The sequence below is a fragment of the Babylonia areolata genome, chromosome 20 (assembly GCF_041734735.1).
Source record: "Babylonia areolata isolate BAREFJ2019XMU chromosome 20, ASM4173473v1, whole genome shotgun sequence".
Classification (NCBI taxonomy): Eukaryota; Metazoa; Mollusca; class Gastropoda; order Neogastropoda; family Buccinidae; genus Babylonia; species Babylonia areolata.
Window position 1 is genome coordinate 28,788,830 of NC_134895.1, and position 11,198 is coordinate 28,800,027.

At 43.1% G+C, this 11,198-nt stretch overlaps 1 protein-coding gene across 3 annotated transcripts in view; it reads left to right on the forward strand.

Annotated features, from left to right (window-relative positions):
- LOC143295377 (receptor-type tyrosine-protein phosphatase T-like) overlaps window positions 1-7,882 on the forward strand; it is a 328,714-nt gene extending 320,832 nt beyond the window's left edge. For all 3 annotated transcript variants that reach the window (XM_076607040.1, XM_076607042.1, XM_076607043.1), the window contains one exon: window positions 7,648-7,882. In XM_076607040.1, coding sequence (XP_076463155.1) covers window positions 7,648-7,722 — 75 coding nt within the window. In that variant the 3' untranslated portion in view covers window positions 7,723-7,882. The remainder of the gene's footprint in view (window positions 1-7,647) is intronic.
- The last annotated feature ends 3,316 nt before the right edge of the window (window positions 7,883-11,198 follow it).

Below are 11,198 nucleotides of genomic sequence, written 5' to 3' on the forward strand. Positions count from 1 at the left end.
TTTAGGGGTTTTTGGTCTAAAATTGGATAGGTCACTGTTGTCCATGTTTTCCTTCATCTACTGGGCTAATCATGCTTTTTTTGGATTGAGAATAAGTGGATTCCGTCTTTTGAACATTCAGTTACTGCATAGACAAGAGGGTATTTTAATTTTGTCCAAAATTGTCTGTAAATTAGAACCGTTAAACCATAATTTCCTGGAGTTTGTGTGTGTGTGTGTTTGTATTTGCATTGTATTTCTCTTTTTTGTCACAACAGATTTCTCTGTGTGAAATTCGGGATGCTCTCCCCAGGGAGAGCGTGTCGCTACGCTGAGAGTGCCACCCATTTTTTTGTATTTTTTCCAGCATGCAGTTTTATTTGTTTTTTCTATCAAAGGGGATTTTACTACACAGTTTTGCCAGGGAAGACCCTTTTGTTGCTGTGGGTTCTCAAGTCCATGCTGCACACAGGACCTCAATTTATCATCTCATCCGAATGACTAGCATCCAGACCACCACTCAAGGTCTAGTTGAGGGGGAGAAAATATTGGCGACTGAGCCATGATTCGAACCAGCGCCTTCAGATTCTCTCACTTCCAAGGTGGACGTGTTATCTCTAGGCCATCACTCCACATGCACGTGCTCGTGTAATATTGATGTACCATTTTTTCTTTTTTCTTTGTTTCTTTTCTTGCTCCTTTACTTTTTAGTGGAGACATTTGTCCTGAATACCACCTTATTCTTTCTTGCTCTTTAGCGGTTTTTTTCATGCTACTTTTACATTACCTATAAAATCAATCCAGTTTTATTTATCCTTCCACTCTTATTTGAGCATGAAGGACTACTATCAAATGATAATTCCAGGCCCTAAATAAGATATTGAAATACACAACACTGTAACTAAACATTTAGAAAGCACAAATAAATTTAAAACTACAATTGGTATTTAGTTAAACAACTTTCGCAAATTAAATATACCTGTTTATTAAAAAAAAAAAAAAAAAAAAAAAGAAGAAGAAAAAAAAAGAAGCTTTTTCTGTTTCCTTTGAACATTTTTTTTTTATTGAAAACTTTGCAGATACATACTTTGATACATACTTATTTCTCATTTTTCCTCATTTTGAACAAAAGTTCATTGTAACCTTCATTCTAAGGTTGTAAATCTTGGCACCCTTCAAATATCTGTGTATCTCAGAAAAATAGGGGTTGGGGGGTTATAAAATGGCCCACAGGATATAAACTGGCTTAAGCCAAACTATACCAAGGGTATAATGTAGCTTAGACTAGTTTATATGGGGCATATTCTGTTATACATTGTACGAAACTATGTCATACGAAACCATGCCAATGGTTGGGCGGCTTTGTGTGGGAAGATCTAGAGAATAAACAAGGAAGATCCACACGCTCTGGGTTGTGTCCATTCTATCATAAATACTGTATCAAACGAGTATTTCATGGTGGCAGCAGTGGGATACTGGCAGTTCAACGCTTCTAACCGCAAGTAAACATAAACGTTTGAAGAAGACGAAAAAGACGCTAAATTGCCATTGTTTAGATCAATGCACAAAACAAGAACAGTTTGTATAGCTGCGATATCTCGACGCGACATAACGATGATGCAAAACGGCGCTGCTATGACGTCTTTTATCGCCAAAGAGTAACCCACACGATACGAGACAGACTGGTGACACATCAAACAGACGTAAATATCTCTCTTGCAGCCATACACATTACACAATCATGGTTGCTGCACGCATACCTCAAATGAATTGGGCTACTGACAATCACGAGGAAGCTTTACAATTGTTCAAAAGCAATATCTCCGTATACTGTGAAGACGAAGAGATCGAGAACGATAACAAAAAAGCGCTCAAGATCTTGCGCGGCATAGGTGACAAGGGCACCAGACGACTGCAAGTGTCCGGCCTGTCAGAGGAGGACAAACGCAAACCAGACAAGCTGTGGGAGTTCTTCGAATCCCAACTCAAGCCCAAGATCAACTTCAGAGTCCACCGCTTACATCTGATGGAGTGTCGGCAACATGAGGATGAAACTCTGGATGATTTCATCCTGCGAGTGCACACTCTGGCCATGAAGTGCGAGTCTGACCAAACAGAGATGGAAGAGAGACTGATAGAACTGATTATAGCATCCACTCCACTTGAGGACTTCCAACGCGACCTGCTGGGAAAGGCAAAAGGGTACAAGCTGGCCGACGCTCTTGCTGAAGGCAGACGATACCAAGCCATAGTTGCCGGACGCAGCAAGCTTCAGCAACTCAACCCTAGCACAGGGGAACACAAGCTTGGCCTGCTTAGCAACAAGCAGGTATGGAAAACCAGGTCATGTGGGAATTGTAATACTTCCCATGATCAACGGAAATGCCCAGCGTTCGACAGCACCTGTCCCCATTGTGGAAAGAAAGGACATTGGCGACGAGCATGCAGACAGAGAAAGAGAGAAGACCTGGCCCGCATACCAAACAGTGATAGCAAAAAGAAAACCAAAGGCAGAAAGAAAATTCACGACATGGCGTCGGAGACTGAAGACACAAGTGATGACGATGACATTCAACATGACACAATCAACATTTCCAGCGTCCGTAGTGAAGCTTTCACAACGATGGATGTCGTAGCCCCAGGAAAGATGGGCAAGATACCAATTAAGCTGAAAAATGACACTGGGGCATCTGGTAACACTCTAACCCTACAGACATACAGGAAGCTGTATGGAAAACATGTTCCATCCAAAATTATCACACCTGTCAAGAACATAAAGCTGACGGCGTACAACAGGCAGAAGATTCCTTGCCATAGTAGCCTCGAGCTTGAGCTCAGTCACAAGGGCAAGCTCACTAAAGCCAAGTTCTACGTGGTAGACGTAGAAGGCCCATGCATCATCGGTCTGCCTACCTGTGAGAAGTTGAGGTTGGTGACTATCAACTGCAGCGAAATCAGCACAACAGACGTTTCATCAATTGAAAGCCTAAAGCAGGCTTACCCAGGCCAGTTTGACACTCTTGGGGACTTCCAAAACCCAGCCCAGCTATACACCAAACCGGGAGCAGAACCCTCCATCGATCCCCCAAGAAAATGTTCTGTGCACCTTGAAGAACAGCTAAAAGCAGAGCTGGAGAAAATGGTTAAGCAGGGAGTCATCCGTAAGGTCAAAGAGCACACAGACTGGTGCTCCAGCCTAGCCTACTCAGTGAAAAAGGATGGCTCTCTCCGTATCTGTATTGATCCACAGAAGCTCAACGCAGCATTGAAGCGATGTCCCCACAAAATCCCTACGCTAGAAGAGATCAATCCCAAATTCACTGGATCGTCAGTATTCAGCAAGATGGACGCCAAGGCAGGGTACTGGTCAGTCCACCTCGACGAACCAAGCCAACTGTTGACCACGTTCTGAACACCCTTTAGTCGTTATTGTTGGAAACGACTCCCCTTTGGACTGCGTGTATCGCAAGACATTTTTCAAGCAAGAATGGACGAGATCCTGGAAGACCTTCCAGGCGTGACCGGCATCACAGACGATGTGTGCGTGCATGGCAAGAATGTGCAGGAGCACGACGACAACCTCAGGCGCTTGATGGAAAGAGCCAAACAGTGTGGGCTCGTTTTCAATTCAGAAAAGTGCGACATACGCAAGGAAGAGATCTCCTTCTTTGGGAATATATACTCCAAGGACAGGATTCACCCAGGTCCAGCCAAAATCCAGGGCATTCAGAGCATGCCAATCCCTGAAAACAAAGAAGACTTACAGAGATTCCTCGGCATGATGACGTATCTGTCGACGTTCATCCCAAATTTCAGCAAGGAGTCACAGCCGCTGAGGGAGCTGTTGAAAAGACCTCATCCACTGCTTCAACAACCTCAAGAAACTGGTGTCATCAACCACATGCCTCAAGTTCTATGACCCAAAGAAACCGACTGCTGGAGGTCAACAGTTCCATGAAGGACCTGGGTGCAGCCATCATTCAGGATGGGTATCCGGTCGCCTTCGCATCCAAGTCACTTGACTCCACACAAAGCAACTACCCAAACATTGACCGTGAGATGCTCACGGTGGTCTTTGGAATCACACGGTTCCATACATACCTCTACGGGAGGCCTTTCAAGGTGATCTCGGATGATAGTACAGAAGCCACTGCTCAAAGCCCCACCACGTCTCCAGCGCATGCTACAAAAGATCCAGGGATACGATTACGAGGTGGAGTACCGCAGCGGGAAATCCATGACCCTCGCAGACACGCTGTCAAGACTTCCATCCCAGGCGAACAAGACATCCATTGATCTCGACCTCCATGTGGACGGCCTAGACCTCTCCGAGGATGAGATTGGTTTCTGTCAGTACGACTTCATAAGCTTCACACCCAAGAAGCTATACCAGCTGCGTGAAACCACCAAGACCGATCCTGTGCTGAACAGACTGATGGAGACCATAGTTCACGGGTGGCCAGACAACGTTAAAGCACTCCCGACAGATGTCAGACCATACTGGTCATTCAGAGACGAGCTAGCAATAGAAGATGGGATCATCTTCAAAGGACAGGAGGTAATCATACCCAAGGTTCTCCAGCAGGATGTACTGAAACAACTCCATCAATCTCACCAAAGCCTAGAGAAGACGTGACTCCTGGCCAAAGAATGTGCGTACTGGCCAAACATCTCCAGAGACATTGAGCAAGTAGTCAGATCATGTGCAACCTGCCAAGAATTCACGAGTGCAAACCAGTGTGAGCCCCTTCTTCCCCACGACATTCCCAACAGCTCTTGGAGAAAATTAGGAACAGACCTGTTTGAAATTGAAGGCCGCAACTTCCTCCTGATTGCAGACTATTTCTCAAAATACCCCATCATGACCGAGATGAAAACCACGTCCAGCCAAGCCATAGTGGATGAAGTGGAGAAGGTCATCGCCATGTTCGGACGGCCCGACCAGATTGTCAGCGACAACGGGCCACAGTACCAAGGCCAGCCTTTCAGAGCACTCATGGCCAAGTATGGCATTGAGCACATTACCTCATCCCCAAGATACCCCCAATCAAACGGCTTCATAGAACGCCAGGTGCAGACAGTCAAGAAGTCCATCAAGAAATGTGACAGGGAAGGAAAAGGTTTCCAGCTCGCCATGCTCAACCTCCGAGCCACTCCTGTGGACTCCAAGCTCCCATCCCCTGCCGAAATGCTCTTCGGTCGTCCCCTAGCCACCCTCCTACCCTCGCGGGTAGCGCTGCTCGCTGAGTATCAACAGTACAAGCTACAGCTGGACGAGAGGCGACAGACTATGAAAGCCAATTATGACAAATCTGCCTCCAGTGACCTCCCCCCACTCTACCCAGGACAGGGCATTCGTATCTGGAACCAGGAGACCAAAAGATGGGAGCCAGGGCAGGTGGTGAACAAAGCCTCCTCTCCTAGGTCATACAACGTCAGAACGTACACGGGCAGCACACTCCGCCGGAACAGGATCACCCTGCGCGAACGCGTCAGAGGAGAGGAAAGTACCGGCACGTCCGAGTCAAGAGATGCACCGACACAGCAGCAGACCATTGGGCCAAAGGAGATACCGGCTACAGACAAGTCGATGTCGGCAGGCAGCCAGAGCTCCCCCGTTCCCCCGGACACTCAGATACTCACGGCAGAGAGCCCTCCCCCACGCAACACCACGCGCTCTGGCAGGGAAGTGAGAAAGCCCCTGAGATACAGGGAAGAGTGACACTAACAGACTGTTCACACACACGCACACACACACACACACACACACACACACACACACACCGCAGTACTGAAACAAGGAAACTGTTTTACTTTTCGTTTTCGTTATTTCTTGCATGCACAAGTTAGGTGCTAGTTTAATGACAGTTTCCGTGTTCAAGAACAGAGCAATTTAATTTTGAGTAGATTGTTTCAATGTTATTAAAATTGGATCTTCTGTTGAAAGAAGGAGGATGTTATACATTGTACGAAACTATGTCATACGAAACCATGCCAATGGTTGGGCGGCTTTGTGTGGGAAGATCTAGAGAATAAACAAGGAAGATCCACACGCTCTGGGTTGTGTCCATTCTATCATCAATACTGTATCATACGAGTATTTCATATTCTGGACTAGGCCACTTTATGTGGGGGTATACTCTGGATAGGGTGTAGTCTGGCCTATTACACTGGGACTTCTTGGTTTTGGAGTTCTCTTCATTGGGCTGTGCTGAGTAGATGTTACCTGAACTGAGGCTTGTGGAGTTCCAGGTCTGTTGTCCTTGGTCAGAGAGGCCTTCAGTCTGCACTGTGGGCTTAGTTGTGTAGACTGTCAGAGAATACTTTCTTTAACAAAGCAGGTGCCTTTTCAGCTGGCTTGTGTCGCAACTGTATGGTTCTGTTGGCTTCAGCATCATGATAATTGGTTGTGGCATCAAACAACTGTTACCTTTGTCAAAGTTTTCTTGCCTAGTGTAATTGGATCAATTCTGATTCACTTTCTTTAGGAAGAGAAAGATCCTTGACATGTATGTCAAGTTCTTTTGTTTTCTTTGACTGGCATTAGCTTTTCCATCCACTCTTCGAAGTTGAGCTTTGTTCTCAAGAACTTTTCCGATGTTAAGATGTTCTGTTGAAGAATCGTTATGCAGTTCGGTTCCAGTGGACTGTCTGGGAGTGTTCCTGTAGTTCAGCAATGCTCAGAACTGGTCTACTTATTTTTGTTTTTCTTTAGCACAGTCTTTTTACTGCAGATACATCATTGCCATTGCTCTTACTGATGTATGTGCTGGATGTTCAGTGTTCAAGGTCAAGTTCACCAGCGAAGTTCTTGAAGTTTATTAAGCTGAAATCACTATTGACAACTTATGGTGAGCCATATCATGCAAAATGTTTACAGTTTCTTGATGACATTTTCTTTTTGTTTTCAGCTTCCCAAAAGTTTCTGAACTAACTGACAGTCACCAAATAGTCTTTGCCATCAAACTAAACAAGCCCACACCAATGTTTTCCCACTGTTAGAATGGCAGATCATGAGGTTGGAGAGTTTCTTGCTGATTTGCTGCATGGTGACTCGCCCAAATTTCACAGGTAGAAAGGAAATGCTGGATGTCACCCATCATTCCCAAACAAAACAAACTTTCTCTGGTTCTTTGCAACCAACTGTCAATGCCGGAATAATTTCAAGGTATGCGAGATGGGAATGACGATTCTTTCTTTTTTTTCAGTATCAATCCATCTAGAACTGATTTCTCATCATGGAAACTGAAGTAAGAAGGCAAGTAACTCAGTAGTTTTGTTTGTCATCTGGCTATCTATTCATGATGGCAGATTTGAGGAGATGGAGTCATTGGCAGTTTTCAGTTTGGTGATTCTTTCTATCTTGATTCTTCTTCTTGGCAGTCACAGCTACACTTTCTGTCCTGATACGAAGGAAAGTGATCACAGTCACATGTTCATAGTCTTCCTGCTTGCTGGAAGAGTGTGTCAGCTAAATATATTTATCTTTGCCATTTTTTGTTGCAGACATTGATGTTGTGACCTTGCATGTTAAGTTTCATGCCTTTGTCTTTTTGAAGCTGTGAAAAGTGTTCTTTGTAGAATAGCTTCAGGTCATTTAAAAAAAAAAACTTTTATGGAATTATTTACATTCATTTAATCCCCTAAACATTTGGCCTTTACTTTCAGGAGCAGTATAAATTCTGTCATGATGTCTTGCTGGAGCATCTCTCAAGACCCAGCTGGCCCATTAAACAGTCATGAAAAGCCCTCTGTGTCTGGTGTCAGCATCTTGGACCCCATGGCCACTCACAGAACTCTTTCCACGAAACTTTGTCCCAGTCATGATGGCATCGTCCACAGCTACTGTGGTGTGTTCCTGTTAGCAATTGTGATGTCTTGAAAAGAAGTGCTACAGTTTTCATGCTCTTCATATGTGTGAGTGCCAGTGAATCATATAGTTGTGTGGTTTATTTTTAGATGAGTACTGATTTTTTTTATGGTTTAGATAGCAGGATCCATTCAGAATGTATAATTCAACCAGAAGGTAAATCATGATCTGTTTAATGCCCCACATTTGTTGCAAAAACTGTTACGTTATGAGATGATTCATCCAACTTTCATCCAACCATCTGTTGCCAAAATTAATTGTTGCCCATTTGAAAGCCAGCTTGATACATGATATAAATGTATGATCTTGTTAACTTTTTGTTAACTTTTCCGTATTCATTCTTCCTTTTCATCAGTGTTTCCTGTTGCAAATACATAATACATTTTTGTTGGTATGGGCTTGTACTTTCTTCATTCTACATGTTATCAGTGAGAATTCTGTACTCATAAAAAAGAGCATTGCCATTTTCCCACCACAGTTTTTTTTTTTTTTTTTTTTTAAAGGCTATGTAGACAATTTTGCAGTCTTTTGTCTATTTTGTCAACTTCAGTAACTATGTTTTCACTGCCAGTCCATCTTTTTCCCTTGCAACCCAAGTTCTATTCTTTCAAAAGCATGGACATTGCAATATAAGCATTGTAACAAGCCCATGCATGAATCATTTGATGTAGATCTATAATGTCACGTTTATCAAAGCATTTTTTAAGACTGACAGCCACAACCATTTCTTTCTAATATCCAAGTACATTTGCGTATATTTTCTCTATCATTTCCTTTTTTTTTTCTTCTTTTTTTTTTATATAAAATTTTGCCTCAAGTATAAGCAGGCAATATGCAAACATATACACACACCTACATACTCGTACATGTATGAATAATAAACTTCGATATTTATACACATATTACGTATGAATACACATATACATCCATACAAGCACTTTCATATATTATACTGTTTTGTGACTTATGAGTATTACAGTTTGTTAACAGTAAAGCATGCTATTGTCTTTTTCTCTGCCTGTCTTTAAGAAACAAAGAATACAAGGATTTTTTTTTATGCATTGAGAGAAAATCAATCAAACAAACAAAGACACAAATAAAAAGGAAGGGGATTACAAACTACTGATGATAATAATAATAAGAAGAAGAAAAGATAAATAAATAAAATGAAATTTAAAAACTTAAGAGTTTTAACATGGCATTTTGTTACGATTCAAGATGACTGAAGGAGCACCTTATCTATATTTAGCATAATGTTACTATAGCAGCTGCTTTTCTCTGTCATTCTCTCTCTCTCTCTCTCTCTCTCTCTCTCTCCCTCTCTCTCTCCCTCACACACACACACACACACACACACACACACACACACCACACACACACGCACACATGGGCATGGCTGTGTTACTGGACTGTGAATGATACATATCACATGATTATTACGTGTACAAAGTAACAAATTATTATCTTTATTTATGGATGCAGTATGTCTAGTGTCACTGAATATTAGGGGACTGCATAACAAATTGAAAAGAAAAGCTATGTTTGGATATTTGAAAGAACAAAACTTTGACATAATGTGCATGCAAGAATCACACATCACAAGTAAAGACACACATGTTTGGTAAAGACAATCGGGAGGGAGATTTATATCTGATAATGGTACAGAGGGGAAGTATTTCTGGTTTAAAAAAAAATCACTGGTGATGTGACTGTAGAGTGTACAACAAATGGTTTTGTATAAATAAAAACTCGGGAAACTCTTAGATAAGTCCCACGACTTTTAATACAGCTTTTGACGATCCGTTGAGCCAAAACGGAAGTAGTAACCAAGGAAACAAAACAAGTAGATGATAACCCCTGACCAAATCAATTTTGGAGAAAATGGTGCCTCCTGCCAAATGATTGCTGAAATCCTGAATGTGAGGCAAGGGGTATCGATCATCTTTGGTAGCAGTGTTGAGGCGTCTGTAGTCACCGCAGGGTCGCCACTGGCCATTTGACTTGGGAACCACATGTAGGGGTGAAGACCAAAGGGAGTTGGACCGACGGATGGTACCCATCTCTTCCATTTTCAGGAATTCAGCTTTGGCAGCTGCAAGTTTTTCTGGGTTTAAGCGTCGGGCACGGGCATGAACTGGTGGGCCATGTGTGATGATGTGATGTTTAACACCATGTTTGTTGACGGTGGAGTCAAAATGTGGTGTCAGTAATTCTGGAAACTGTTGAAGCAGATCAGAGTAAGCATTGTGTGGTAGAAATGAAAGACCAGCCACAGACAAAGGTGCATCCGTGTTTTTGAGTGAAGTGGAAACATTGTCTAGGGACAGGAGACGTTTGCCCTTGAGATCAATGATGAGTGAGTGAGCGATGAAAAAATCAGCACCAAGAATGGGGCGTGTGACATCAGCAAGATAGAAGTCATGTGAATAGAGTTTTTTTGAACTGATTTCTAAAGTAATGTTGTTTTTGCCCTAGGTTTTGATGAAAGTTCCATTTGCAGCAGAAAGGGGTGCAGAAGGTGGGTTAGTCTTGCGATCCTGTGCAGAGGCAGGATACACTGACACGTCAGCACCAGTATCAATCAAGAAGGATTGTCCAGTGCGGCGATCTAAAACAGAGAACGTGTTTGAGTTTGAAATGCCGGCCCCTACCACGTTTAGTGACCGGCTTTGTCGTTTCCCGACAATGATGTGTCTTGTTTATTCTTCAGAAGAGATGCAAACTTGCAACCAGGCTGGCAGCGACGAGCATCTGGTCCAAATCTCTGATGGTAGAAACACACAGAGGACTGTGCTGTTGATCGTGAAGCTGGAATTGAATTACTCTGATGAAGTGAGCGGGAGTTTCGCTGAAATCTTTTAGCGGCAGATATGGCTTCCACAGATGGGCCCATGGTCACACCATATGTGTCAGGTTGAACCACTGAAATCTGTTGGACACCTGCAGTGCGTGTTTCCCAGATACGGTCTGCAGCTTCAGCAAGCTGTTCTACATTATCAATGTTATGTCCTGCGAGGATGCTACGAATGTCGTCAGGAAGATTTGATAGAAAAAGTGCACGCTTCAGTGTCTGTGGATCATCATTCAGTGCATTGATCTTACGCATGAGGGCAGTAGGACGTTTGTTACCCAGTCCATTGAGATTGAGTAACTGCATCTTTCTGGGCCTGGGATTTTCCAAATGTCTTGATGAGAGCACTTTTCAAAGTGTTATATTTGTTTACAGCTGGTGGATTGAGGAGAATTGATTGCACTTCATTTGCAGTGTTGATGTCAAGAGCACTGACAACGTAGTCATACTTTGTTTGATCTTGTGTGATAGCTTTGGTGCCAAACTGGGCTTCAACCC